This window comes from Gavialis gangeticus, unplaced genomic scaffold, assembly GCF_001723915.1.
Source record: "Gavialis gangeticus isolate Ggan-Ray unplaced genomic scaffold, GavGan_comp1, whole genome shotgun sequence".
Taxonomy (NCBI): Eukaryota; Metazoa; Chordata; order Crocodylia; family Gavialidae; genus Gavialis; species Gavialis gangeticus.
In genome coordinates this window covers 39,092,002-39,106,640 of record NW_017728994.1, presented here as the reverse complement: position 1 = coordinate 39,106,640, position 14,639 = coordinate 39,092,002, and the positions used below count along the sequence as shown (strand labels likewise).

The 14,639-nt window shown below is 43.1% G+C and overlaps 1 protein-coding gene across 1 annotated transcript in view; it reads left to right on the top strand.

Annotated features, from left to right (window-relative positions):
- PLCE1 (phospholipase C epsilon 1) overlaps nt 1–13,943 on the top strand; it is a 386,628-nt gene extending 372,685 nt beyond the window's left edge. The window contains exons 28-32 of the mRNA XM_019502605.1: nt 1,818–2,030; nt 4,885–5,046; nt 5,245–5,463; nt 8,938–9,150; nt 10,151–13,943. Of these exons, the coding sequence (XP_019358150.1) occupies nt 1,818–2,030; nt 4,885–5,046; nt 5,245–5,463; nt 8,938–9,117 (774 nt within the window). The 3' untranslated portion in view covers nt 9,118–9,150; nt 10,151–13,943. The remainder of the gene's footprint in view (nt 1–1,817; nt 2,031–4,884; nt 5,047–5,244; nt 5,464–8,937; nt 9,151–10,150) is intronic.
- The last annotated feature ends 696 nt before the right edge of the window (nt 13,944–14,639 follow it).

The window sequence follows — 14,639 nt, the reverse complement described above, 5'->3', positions numbered from 1 at the left end:
GGGGGCCCCCCCCCCCCCCAGCTCGGCAATCAGCTGTGGAGGGGCCTTCCCCCGACTCTGAACCACAAGACACCAGTTGCCAAGCTGGGAGGGCGCAGGAAGTAAATCAGAAGTGCTTCTGGTCCACTTCTGGGTCTGCTGTTGAGTGCGCTGGGGAGCCCCCCCCCCGTGCTCCTGTGGAACACTCCATTTGCCCCAGCATTGCAGCATTCATGACCACCTAGTACCTCAAGGTATGTAGAAAAAACATTTAAAACTGTCTATATCTGATTCTCTCCAAATCGATTTGGAGGGTTCCAATTCAGTTTGGAGAGATTAAAGGGTCTCCTGATTTGATTCGGAGATTCAGCCACTTAATTGGGCCAAATCTCCAGCGAATTGAATCAGAGACTGAAGCTTCGCACAACCTTAGTATGTGGAATATAGTAGCTTGCTCTTGGAGATTCCTCTTTCAGGTGAGACAAAAAAATGAGGCTAGTACCCCTCATAATGATGACCCCTGGCCATTTTTCATAATTGGAAGTGTTGCAATATATTTCTATTTGCATAGCTAGCTACATAACTTATAGTTTACACAGGGCTTGTCTACACTTGCATGTACAGCGGCTTCAATTTACTGTGCAGTAAGTGGGAATAGGCCGGCATCTACATGTGCAGACATTAAAGCATATTAACCAAAGATAAGGTTCTATGTTCTGGAATGACTGATCTGCACAGTGTAGGGTATTTTTTCTGGTCTTAGGAAACAGAGCACTGTTTTGGTCTGGAACAGAATTGCAGGAGCACAGAGAAACTTTTCTGTTAACACAGACATCAAAGGCTTGCAATAGAGTGGTGTTCAACAGCTACACAACTTAGTCACACTTATGTCAGAAGAATCAGCTGTGCCTTCCTGCTGCCAGTGAGGCAAAGCAGGTATAATAGAAGCCAAGATCTGGCTCACTGCAAAATTATTTTGTTCATCTCTCTCAGTCCATTTTCAAACTACACAACAGGATGGCTGATGCTTTGGCAACCTTCAGTCAAAATGTCACATCACTCTTTCAGTTTGTTGCAAATGTTAATAGTTAATGGTAAACTCAATTAGTACAAGCTTTGATGTAACAAACACTACTGTCCTATCTTCCAGTCCTTCCCCCATAGCATCTCGTCTGAGATTACTGTACACTATTGCTTGACTGAGTCGGCTTGAGAACTACAAACAGAAGTTAGTCACCTGTGAGCAACTGAACACAGTTAAAAGTTGAACTGTTAAAAGCCAGGGTTCTTCTCTGGTGCTGACTACTTGCTCAGGAAGCATATTCTCTATTAGTATTTCAATGTTTGGACCACATATATGAGAAGAAAAAATCTTTCCAAATGCCTGGCTAAGCTGGTTGCCCTTGTTACAAGGGCAAAGCTTTTCTGTGTAACTGTTTATACAAGAACATCATAGAAATACAGAATAAAAGTTAGAGGGCTAAGTTCATGAGTAGAAAAACCTAAAACCCATTAACTCATCAGGGGTTGTTATTCTAGCAGTGGGAAAAAACTGTACTGTTCTGGGATTGTGAATAGATTGTCTGGCCAGCCAAAATGCACAGAAATAAGCTTAAACAGCTTAAACCTTGTCTGTAATAATTGAATTACTCAGTCTAAAGGAACGATACATTACTCTAGAATAAGAGCACGGAGTAATAAACAGCACATCAGAAATGCTTGTGTATGTCATTGTTATTGAACAAGTGGTCAATACAGTGTGTTCTATGCAGATTCATTCATAACTACTGAATAGTGTTTATGTTTAGTATTCAAATTATGTTCTGGTTCTGCCTCAGATCTTGGCTTCCACAAAGGGCCCTGAATCATTATGTGCAGCAGACTATTTTTTGATGGAGGAAAAATCATTTATATCTAAAGAAAAGAGTGACTGCAAGAAACCACCATTCCAGAGAATTATTGGTCCTGAGGAAGTGCTAATACAGATTTTAAATAGTTGGTTCCCTGAAGAAGGATACGTTGGAAGAATTCTCTTCAAAACCCGAGAGGAAGTAAGTCTCTTCTGCAAAAATTGTCAGTTACACATGTAGCTAAAAATGATGACCTGAAGAGGGCCAAAAGGAACACGATATCTGTTCTGATAACTGGAAGTTAATCTCATTGTTATGTACAAAATTGAAAATCAATGCAACAGCTGAACAATTATGATTCATGAGCTTCCCATTTTATTCACCCACATAAAACCAGTTTGCTTTCACACAAACCTACTGGCCTTAAATGCAATATTGTATCTTTTTCATTATAACAATAGTACCTGATCAGCATTGGGTTCCTGTTGTACAAGGCAATCTACAATGTAATGTGATGGATATAAATGTAGAGAAAGAAAAGAGCACAAATGAATATCCTACTGACTAGAATAGAAGAATGGAATATACAGCATGGAGGCAGCAGGTGCTCTCATTTAATTTGGAAGTTAGCTTCAAACTAAGGACCTCAGCAATGAGGAGGCAGGTGGAATTGTCAGTGCTGACAGCAGAGGGAAAGGGTTAGGAAGAAGTATTTTACCAGTTTCAGTGCTGGTAAAATATTCATGAGACATCTTCCAATACATGCTAACACATGGACTTGGAGGTAAACAAAATTAAAGGACTGTAGTGAAATTTCCTTATTTTGAGAGGTAAGTTCTGCTAAGCATTCAGCAGAACTAATTTAATTTGAACATGTAAACTTACACTGTATGTCTAAATATCAATGTACCCAAGATGTCTGTATAGACCAATGAAAGATGGAGCAAGATGTCAAAACCTTCCAACCAGCCCAATTTCAATTTTGCTAGGTATAAATTAGCTTGTGGGAATTCTAATATTATAAATGCCTTTGTCTGTCTGTCTGTCCATAACACTTTATTCATGCTCTGACTGGCTGACAAACAGTGTTCTCACAGAAGGCAGCCTGCTGCCATGATGGAGGGGACACAGGTGATGGAGCGAGGAGGGGGGTGGGGGGGTGGCCAGCTACACTGGCCTCGTCCCCCTCCTTCCCCCCACTCCTTGGAGGTGGTGGCAACAGAGTGGACAGAAGGGGAGGGGTTGAGGCCAGCAGGGCTGGCTTCACCTCTCCCCGCCCTGCCCCCTGCAGGAAATGTGTGTGGGGGGGGAGCGGGCCCAAGCCCAACGTGGTGGGGAGGGCAGTGGGTCAGGGCCCAACACAGGGGTGGGAACAGGCCCAAGTAGTGGGGGGAACAGCAGCCCTGGCCCGATGCAGCTGCAGCAGCTGGGGAAGGGAACGAGCGGGCCTCCTCCCCCCACTTGGGCCCAGGCCCACTACTTCCTCACCCCCTTCCCCCACATTGGCCCCAAGCCTGCTCCTCCCATCCCTGAGTGGGCCTGCAGCAGCCTGGCTTCTTCCCACCCTCAGGCCTGATCCTGCCCCACATTAGGCCTGGGCCTGCTCCTCCCTTCCCCCAACCACTCTGGCGGGAAGCGGGTCCAGACCCCAAGCAGCAGGAGGGAAGGAGGAGGGGGGCCCAGGGCTCCATCCCCGCCCACTCCCCCCTGCCCCCCATCATTCTTGACAGGGAATCGCCCCCCCCACCATGCTCCCTGGAGGTGGCGACAACAGAGTGGACATAAAGGGGGGGGCAAGGCCAGCAGGGCTGGCTTCACCTCCCCCGCTCCCTGCAAGTAATGCGGTGGGGAGTGGACCCAGGCCCAAGATAGGGAGGAGGAGAGTGTGCCCTGGCCCAGTGCAGGGGGCAGTAGGCCCAGGCCCAATATGGGGTGGGGGGGAGTGGGCCCAAGCAAGGGGAACTGCAGGCCCAACCCAACGTGGTTGCAGCAGCAGCCAGGGGAGGGAAGGAGTGGGCCTCCTCTCCCCCTTGGGCCCAGGCCCACTTCTCCCCCACAGAGGGGAGGAGCGGGTGTGCCATGGCATTGGCACTGATGGTGGGGCCAGGGGAGGACTGGACCCGAGCCAGGGGAAAGGCCAGGCCACTGCGGCACTTGGGGGGGGCAGCTGTGAGGGGAGGAGTGAACCTCCTCCCCCTATTGGGCCTGGGCCCACTCTTCCCCCATCCCCGCCCCGAGCCCGCTCCTCCCACCACTGCCACCCCAACTTCTCCCCACCCTTGGGCCTGGACCCCAAGCAGCAGGACGAAGAGGGAGCTGGCTCAGATGGGGAGGGCCCAGGGCTCCGTCCCTGCCCGCTCCCCCCCATCATTCTTGATGGGCAGTTGGCTAGTAATTCCATATTTGTTCAGCTGCTCTCCATACAAAGCTCAAGATCTTTTTATCTCTAACAACATAAGCTAAAAGCCATCTAGGATCAGCTGAGGATTTTGTTCTAGAAAACACCAAAGCATAGCAGTCTCTGTTTTAGGCAATGGAAGTACATGAAGAACTGCCTGGAGAAAATTTCCAGTTGGGGCGCTGACTCATGTGAGCCTTAGGGATAAGGAAATGGCTCTGGCTCTTTCCCCAACCAGCTGTTCTCTCTTTAAGACTGCTTACCAGCTAACTTGCAGTCTCAGAACTAGAAAAAAAGCATCTGCAAAGGTACCAGGGAACAAAAAGGCTCACAGCACCTTCCTTTCTCCCTGGCAACTGTACAAATTAAACATTTAGCTGGAAGAACACATATAAAAAAAAAATACCCCAAGCCATCTATCTGGTCTTCTGCCCATTCCTGGTTCTGCACAGCACTACAGGTTTCAGAAATGCACATTGAGAGTGTTAACTTGGCCAATGTTTATACAGAACAATTGTGTTTACTGAAATGTAGCCATAGAAACAGCAAAATCTGAATTCCCAGGACGTGATAAGAACCTCCTCTAAATTCAACCATTGGTACTTTTCTGACCTCGCACATTTCTGATTTTTTCCTTCTCTTCACATTTTAATGCAGAATTTGAATGAGAGAAACTTCTTTCAAGAGGAAAAAGAAGAAGCAAATATCAGCTCTGAGGATGATAGTTTCTTTGTTCAAGTGCACGATGTTTCCCCAGAGCAACCTCGCACTGTCATCAAAACCCCCCGATTTAGCACAGCTCAAGATGTCATACAACAGGTATGAAATATGTCTTCCTGCTTCTTCCATTTCCAGTCAGGAAAGGTTCCCTGTCCATGTACATAAGTTTGGTTTCATACAAAAAGTAGGTTATTTCATAGATACTGGGCTAGATCTTCATTGAAGTTCCCTCATTTCTGGGAATCTGCCCAGTAAACACAGTGGGTTCCTTATGTTTTGCTTTTTTTTTTTAAACAGACTCTTTGCAAAGCCAAGTATTCCTACAGCATTCTGAACAATCCCAACCCAAATGACTATGTCCTCTTGGAAGAGGTGACAAAAGAGCCAACAAACAAAAAGTCTTCAACACCTAAACCATCTCAGAGGATTCTCTCTGATCAAGAGTGTGTGTTCCAGGCTCAGAGCAAGTGGAAGGGAGCAGGGAAATTTATCCTGAAGTTGAAAGAACAGGTTCAGGTAAATGATTAAAAACCCTTCTGTAAAATACAAAAGTGGCATGTGAGCAACATCTGAGAACGGCAAATAACATATGTCCTATCAAAAGGAACATGGTGAGAGGTCAGATCATGTTTTGTTTCATCCTGAAAGTATAAAGTTGATTCTGCTTCATTTCTGTACAAACGACATGGTTAAATTATGTAACTCATCAGAAACGACCCGCCCTTAACTGCAGAATTGGTCATTCCAAGCTACCGAGAAGACAGAACGGGCATGGAAGGCTGAATATTTCACCCATTGTAATATTATAAAAGCCTTAATCGGTCTGTCTGTCAGTAACACTGTGTTTACCCTGATGGGCTGTCTGAATCAACTGATCACAGTACTCCAAGAGCGTTCAGGACAGGAGGCAGCGGTGGCACTGTGCCGCCATAATGGCAGCGATGGAGCAGATGGCCTCACCCACCACCCTCCCCCTCGGCCTGAGGCAGAGCGACAGAGCAGACAGAAGGGCAAGGCCCTGCCCTCCCCCCCAACCCTGCTCCCTGGAGGTGGCAATGAGGAAGTGGGGAGGGGGGCAGAGGGGACGGCGATGCAAACTTCCCCCCCCCCCGGGGAGATGGCAGAGGAGTGTTGTAGTGGGTGGTGGTGCTCCATCCCCGCAGGGCCTCCAACCCCCACCCCCGCCCCGTCATTCATGGGAAGGCAAGGAGCATGTGGGGGGAATGGTGGCAGACTCAAAGGAGGGAGAGGGGAGCGGGCCTGGACCTGATGCAGCTGAGGGGAATGGGGCCAGATGTGGGGCTCTGTCCTCCCCACCGTGACAGCAGGGACTGAGGGGCCAGAGTGGGTGGGCAAGGCCAGCATCGCTAGCGCTCGCCCCCCCACTCCGGTGCATGGGGATAGAGGTGGATCCAGCCTTGCCACCGCATACAACAGCACCCCGCGCCACTGCCACCTCCGCCTCTGTGCTGGCAAGCGCAATGCTGGCCTCGTCCCCCCACTCTCGTGCATGGGGCCAGACATGGGGGGGGGAGAGAGGGGTATTGTGGGGCACTGGGTGGCGCCACTCTGTCCCTGCCCCCATCAGTCATGACAGACAACAACAGGAATGGACTGGGATGACAGCACGGGGTGGTGGCATTCCATCCCCGCCTGCCCGCCCACCCCCCTCATTCTTGATGGGCAATAGGCTAGTATGATATTACAGTACAATGAGCAAACTCCTGCTGTGGAATGTTTTCACAGGCAAGCGCCCACACAGGAAAAGCCTACATGTTTATCCATGTAATACTACTACTGCGAGTGAGCTACCTTTCCATCCTGATTCTGCTAGAGGCTAAGTGTCCTAACAGATGTTCATTTCAATGTTCTACTGAACTCCAGAATTCACGGCTACACAAGCACTTCTAGGAGACACTTCTTCATCTGGCAGGATTGCAAACAAAATAAGTCACTAAGGGCTCCTGTACATTTGCAGGGAGGCAGCTCCGACATGCTGTAATTACAGTATGTCAGAGCAGACTCGATTAATCAAGTCTGTAAGACCATAATAATTACCGTGCTCCAGCAGACTCCAGTGTCACATGTATCAGTGTCCCTGCACTGAAAAACGGTGATAAATTAAAGCTCATTCAACGAGCTTTAGTTTGAAGCACCCCGCTTACATTTTTCAGCACAGGGACGCTTATACATGTGACACTTGGGGTGTTTTTAATTAGCACAGCTTCCCTTTGCACCCCCGCCTCCCAGAGCTCAGGCGCAACCAACATGGGTTCACTGGGGGCAGATCCTGCCTGACTAACCTGGTTTCCTTTTATGACCAGGTCACCAAGTCCCTGGATGTGGGCACTGAGGTGGATGTTGTCACAGCCTTCAAGGCCTTTGACACTGTTTCTCACCCCATTGTCATAAAAAAACTAGGTGACTGTGGCATTGATGCCTACACAGTCAGATGGGTGACAAATTGGCTAGATGGCCACACTCAGAGAGTGGTGGTGGATGGGTCGTTTTTGACGTGGAGGGATGTGGGCGGTGGTGTCCTCCAGGGTTGTCCTGGGGCCTGTATTGTTCAACATCTTTATCAGCGATCTGAATGTCAGTGTGGAAGGCATGCTGCCCAAATTCACTGACAACACCAAGATGTGGGATGAGGTAGGCACGCTGGAGGTGGGGGTACAGAATCCAGCTAGATCTAGACAGGTTACAGAGGTGGGTGCATGAGAATAGCATGGAATTCAATGCGGACAAGTGCAGGGTACTGCATCTAGGGAGAAGGAACCAGCAACACACCTATAGTTAGAGAAGGTTCAGGCTGGATATCGGGAGGCATTACTTTATGGTTAGTGCTGCCAGGCTCTGGAATGGACTCCCAAGGGAGGTGGTACTCTCCCCTACCTTGGGAGTCTTCAAGAGGAGGCTGGACAGATATTTGGCTGGGGTGTTATGACCCCAGCACTTGTTCCTGCTCGGGGCAGGGAGTCGGACCTGATGATCTGTTTAGGTCCCTTCGAACCCTAAGCACTATGACACTATAAATGCCTAAAGACTGTAAACAGATGTTGTATTTCTCCCAGGAAAAAGACTTCTGTGCCAGGATCCTACAGACATTCACACCCACTGTCCCCCTTTGTGCACCTGTGCAGTGTGCCAGAGAAAAATGCTGCATCTGTAAGTTACTGCACCTCATTCACTTTAATTGCGGTTTGTTCCAGGGACAAGCCTGCCAGGCTGTGCCCTTTCCCTAGGCGCTTACTGGCAGAGGAGCAACAATGCAGCTTGGAAAGGCTCTACATGCAAAGGCTTGCGCCACTGCTGTTTTGATTCAGGTCAAAACCACCTCAAATGGGACATCTGTTTACAGCCTAAGTATCCAAGATGAAATATTTCTTCCAACATTCACTTCACTGAATAGAGATCACTTACTTGAAAACCTGCTGGTTACCTCAATGCTTATTATCTTTCAACTGGCTGCCTTGCCCCCCAGTAGGATTCTACAGACCCTCTGAGTCTTAAACTCTCACCACCATCTTTCGAGTTTTCCTAGTGTTGTAAAACATAAACTTCAGACAAGGACAGCTTCACAATTATAAATACAAGTTCCTGACATTTCATTTCCTGTTACTTGCTGGCTACTGAAAAAGGTAGCAGCGCTGATATATCTGGACCACTTAGAGAGACCTACACACTGGGAGCAGCCACAGCATAGAAACTACAGTTCCCTTTCCCCAGCAGACATTAATATTTCTTCTGCATTGTCCTACAAAAAATATATCAGGAGCAAAGCTTGAATACAGTATATCTGTTACTTCTAATGCGCAAGTCATTAATCTAAACATATCACACTTGCATGTTCTTTCTCGTGATTCTTGTACGTTTATTTTGAAAACTGCTGCTACTTGCTTTCACAAGAAATTCAAACTATATTTCCAGCTTGAACTACTAGCAAGATGACACATTTGAATTTTTTTTCCTTTTTTTTTTTTTTTACAGGCAGCACGGGAGGATAGAAGAAAAGGCATTTCATTTGCTAACGAATTTAAGAAGTTAACCAAGTCAAGTAGGCAGTATAGAGGTTTCATATCACCCCCTCTGCAGACTTCACCAGATGGTACCCAGAGCAAAGATGAAAAGTCTGCATGTAGTTTGACCTTTAGTGACATCATGGAATAACACCCACAATTAACTGCAATATGCTCTAGTCAGGTACAACATCTCTACTACTTGTTTGTTAATTGTACGCTTAATTTTCAAGGCATAATTTGTACCATATTTTTTTCAAAGGGGTACTTAGTAAACCATAGTGAAGTACAAGTAGTAATCAAAATAGTTCATTAAAATCTTATGGGTCATTGCATCATACTGGCATATAGCCATCCATGTTTCTATGTTCTGGTGGTGCTATCTAGTCAATATGATTTTAAAGTAAGATAAATTAAAAACTGCTAGGAAATCTGCTTTGACTCCTGTACCTGCATAGTCCTAAAATCTGTGAAGTAATTGGTCTAACAATAATCTGTTCTTAAAAAAAAGGCCAAAACAGGACCACTTAGCATGCTGCCTGGCTTTACAATGCACTGTCCCAGCAAATTCCAGGGTTCCCATACTGCTCTAAAAGGCATTTCCCGGCAAGCGTTTAAACATCCTCTTTTGCATTATGGGACAGATTAAGCAGAAGCATCAAGATGAACTTTTCTGTTTCCTTGCCACAGTTATTTCCGAGTACATTCTTCCCTTTTTAATTTCTTTTCCTTTGTTTGTGACAGTCTAATGCTGAATTGTAGCTAAAGCTGTCCTTTTTATGCACGTAATGTTATAAGAGGTAACATTACATTAAAAAATTACCGTTGTTTCAATTGAGAATAACTTCTCATTTTGATTACTTGTCCATTGGCTTACAGTGACCAGATATTTTCATGGGACTGTCCACAATAATCCCAAGGGATTTCCTAAATTTGTAACTGATTATAAATGGACAAGAAACCTATTTTTAGTAATCCCATTGCAAGTGAATCAAAGTTCCCATATTTCCTTTCCAGTCATGTCCAGCTATCCAGATCCTGCTTATAACTATGTCATGCTATCAAACTTCAAGCAACAACATTTCATTTACAAAATTCCTTGCAAGATTATCTCACTGTACACAGCATGTGTTTATGTACGTTTATTTAAATTAAAATGCCACGTGGTCTCGCCCTCTTTCTAGGTGATTATAAAGCCTTAGAATGGCAAAACCAAAAAGTCAGATGGAAGCCATGAGAAGCAGAGTAAGTGATGAAGAGCGATCCCAGTCATATTCCCTCTTCTTCCACAAGCCTTTTCCCTTGTTTGATAACTGGAACCTACATCACTGATTACTGAATTAACACCCCTTTCTGCAGTCGACGTGAAGGAAACTCCTGAGGCCTAGACTACTCAGCAACAGCCTTACCTGCACTAAGTCATTAGTCCAGACTATGCTTCCAGAGGCAGATCTGGGAATGCAGAGTGGCATGACATTGTTTCTAGTGTTTGGAAGGAAGACTCCAGCATTTGGAAGAGATTTCTTTCTGCCCCACTGTCTGCAAAGTCTGGAGAGGAGGATTAAGTAGGCTTTTGGATTGTTTGTATGTAAAGCACATGGCTTTGAACAAAAGATATTTTAGTAAATTGCCTCAAGGGAAACTAAAGGCAGAAAATTAGAACTAGACTGTTCTGTTTTGTGTATTATAGTAAAATAATGCACTTTTAACTAAAGGCTCCTGTTAAACACTGTACTAGGTGACTGTAAAAAGATTTTAATATGCTGTAACTTTCGTGGTATCACAGATTTAATTTTGATGAATATATACAAAATACTTCATAGTTATTTATGGATTATTTACTTTCACAAAAAATAATAATGTATAGCAGCTATATACACCTAACTGGTAGTGATACTTTGACAAGGAACAATATTTTCTTTATTCAACTTTTAGTTTTCCAGGCCTGTGTTTAAAATAAAAATGAATATTTATTTTCATGTTGCAAGGTATGTGCCACTATGTAATATATTTATCTTACCTTACTTATTAAAATTGAAGAATTCTTAGAGAAAAATTATTCACTTTTCTAATGTTTCTTTTCAAGCAAAAAAAGTAAATTTATACTTTTAGTGGCTAAAACTGACCCAAATTTAATGGCATCAGGAAAAATAAAATTGCTTAAAATTTCGCTTCTGAGTTCACACTAAAATTGTTTCTTAATAACATAATGGAATGGATGGAAAAATAATTTAAAATTGTTCATCTGTAACATTAGTACCACAGTTCTCTAAGGTATTTTTTTAATTGAAGAAAAATTCTTCTTAAACCCAGAAAGTATAAAGAACACCTGGACTATTGGATTTATTTTTCAATATAAACCTTGCTGCTTTTGTTTACATAGAAACACTGTTGTAAAGTTTTGTACATTTGCTGAAATACTATTCTTTCAATATTTTAAGTAAGTTGTTAGCTATGGGTGTCTCTTTTCCTTTTGTGCAAGTAATTAGCATGCTAAGTGTTATTAACAGTAATTCATACCAACTTGTACACAGCTAAAACATCCATCCTAACAGTCTAACTGTGGTGACTAACTTGCTCTGCACACGCAAGTCCCTGAATGGCATCTAGGGAGATAAGTCATGCAGTCTGATCAACTGAAATGTGGAGCATTCACTGCGTCAGAGGTCTTCTGTCCCTCAACATGCCCTTCAGCCCTAGCATAAAAAGCTGCTGTTTCTAAGGAGATCACATGTAGTACAGTTAAAGAGATGTTCACTTATCATATGGAGAAGAGCAAAAGGTCCTGACTGCAATCTTGTAACAATCCAGACAAGATAAAGAGAGGTACTGAATCCAAGAAATTTAAAGTCAAACAGAAGAAAGCAAAGTCATCAGTACATTTCTAAACATAAAGGAGAAGCTGCATGCTGCCACCAGAAACCAATGTGGGAGTGACCCTCCCCTTGTATGTGTGCAGAAAGTGCCCTCTTGAGGCCATTTCCAACTTCTTTAAAAAGTTGGATAAATAAAAAAAAGCAAACCTGCTCATTGCTGGCCTGGCAGCCCATTCAGCAACTGGCTCCAACACCAAGCATCAGAACTGAAAGACACTATTTGGCAAACAGCTTATTGGTAGATTTAAATCTCTCATTAGCCCACCTGAAAGACGCAGTAATCTACTAGCTAAGCCTCTTCCAGTATCTGATTCCATTTTGAAATTTAAGGAATGAGCAATATTTTCAAATAAACCACTTTAGTTTGCCACTTCTCTAAAATCACTGAAGAAGATTAAGGGTAAACTTTTCCAAATGTCTCAGGAATAATGTAGGAACCTATGTCAGTGACTTTACATGAGATTTAAGTACCTAACCTACTCAGGTTTTTATTTTAAAAAAAAGTGTCTGCATCGTTACGTGCCAAAATACCCTTAAAATCTGGCCTCTGGGTGCTTATGTCTATTTTTAAAATGGAACTTAGGCTCCTAAATTATTTAAGCGTGCTTGAAAATTTTAAGTGACATCTTCAGAATCTGAAGCATCTTATTTATTCACTGGCAAAATGAATAAAAACAAACAGCTTTCCTTCCCTACCCTCTTCTTCTAATGCTTGTAAATTGGATTCTAAAGTGATCAGCCCCACTGCTTGTGTGATGTATGGGACATCAGTCTCCACAGGATTTGTACAATGCAGGACTGAGAGCAAGTAAAATGCTAATGTGACAAATCATGCATAGTTCTATATGTACCTTGCCTTTTCTTGGGGTCACATTTGCATTGATACACTGCACAGTTTTAAGTACTGTAACTTTCATATGACCTTTGGATAGAACTCAGAAGAAGGTCAGATTTTTTATTTTATTTTAGAGTTTCTAAGTCTTTTTTCCACTTCTATCACAGTGGCAGTTTCACACTGTTTATAACTTTTTTCCTTTATTGTTTGAAAAATGCCTTTTCAAGCATGACACTTTTTTCCTGTAAAGATTTTACACTTTTCCATTTGGTTAATGGATTTTTAACCCTATTTCTAATGGCAATGAAAACTGGTTTTCAAAGATGACTAGTTCCTTCCTTCAGGATCTGGGAAATATTATCATTAGTGTCAGCACAGGGCTAGGAGAAGCATCTGTTAATTTACTAGAGATCTGGCAGACAGAGCACTCCCATGGGCAGGCACGTTTCAAACATTTTCAGTTCCCATTGATGCTAGAGTTAGAAAAGGAGGGTGACCCTCTCCAGGTTTTAACAAGCAGGTAAAATATTAGCCTATCATCTGGTAACCATTAAAAAAGTGATAGGTTCGCACTATTCCCAATTAGCACACACTAGCTAAGTGCAGAGTGTGATCTATTAATAAAGACACTTTCCTTTGATAGTTCAGTTAGCCATGCACTATTGTCATGTACCACCCAAGGAATAACAGCTACTTATGCTGCTGCACAATCATGCCAACAAGGAGAACATCCTAATATTTTGCCTATACATTTAAAACAAATATGCATTTATTTAGAGGATGGGCATGCATATTTTTTGTGAGGCTATTGATGTAATTTCCAGTTTTTCCCACTCATTAAGATACATAAATGTTGCTGTTTAGTTTGGTTTTAAAAAGTCAACAGCCAGCACCAGCTGCATTTTTTGGTCAGTGTTTTCTTTATTTTTGGACAGAAGAAATCAGAGGGAAGCATTCAGTCCCTTTAAAAGACTGTATAGCGATAGTGTTTAAGTGTTAAAGAGGCTTTTTTAATGTTTTAATTAATATAAAAGTAGAGTTGACACTGGGCTGTGGGATAAATAGTAAAACTGATCTTGCTTACCCAGAGAATTTCTTTCCTCAAGATTCGTGTCATGGCATATAAACATTTCTGGTTCTGTCTCCTTCTGCACTTCAGGCTGGGTGCCTGGTCATGGAATCTGTGGGTTTAAATTAAACACATACATTCTTACTCTTTCTTACAAATTACAGGAACTCATTTTTTATAGCAGTTGCAAAAAAAAATGTAAACCCGGCACAACCTCATTATAATAGACCCTTTAAACAGCAGGAACCTAATTTTTCATTGTGATGATGCAGCAGATTGACTAATGCTTTTATAACTGAACAGCCTCTTTTAAAGAACTTACCTCCCAGTCTCATGGGATTTATTTATAACAAGGTTAAACTGTATATACCTCCCAGAAACATGCAGCTGACAAACAGCAGCAGGATTTACCATACACAGTCCAAATTTGAAAAACCACACACTCCCTGCTACTTTGTAAAAGAAAGCATTTTATTTTTCATTAAACTAGTTTAAAACATTTTATTTTCCTACCAATGCTTGTATATATTTGTTTTATTTATACTGAGTGGTAACATCAATGCATATCCAGGACTGAGCATTGGTATCTCGAAGTCCTGGCTCTAGAGCTACACAATTGTTTTCAGAATTGGATTAGAATATGGGCAGGCGCTCAAGGGAGTTCTTTTTTTGATGATGACCATTCAAAAATGTGTCAGATTTTTAAATACTGAAACCTAGATCACTTTTGTTTGTAGTTTTATTACCACTAACATTATTTGGGAGTATCTTACTAACCATCTCATGACAGTGACCTGCTTCTAGAGACCACTTTCAAGTTAGGAAAAATAGAATATTTTAAGATGGAAGTTTTTAAACGTTTTAAGTTTACATTCTCTTTAAACTCACAATTA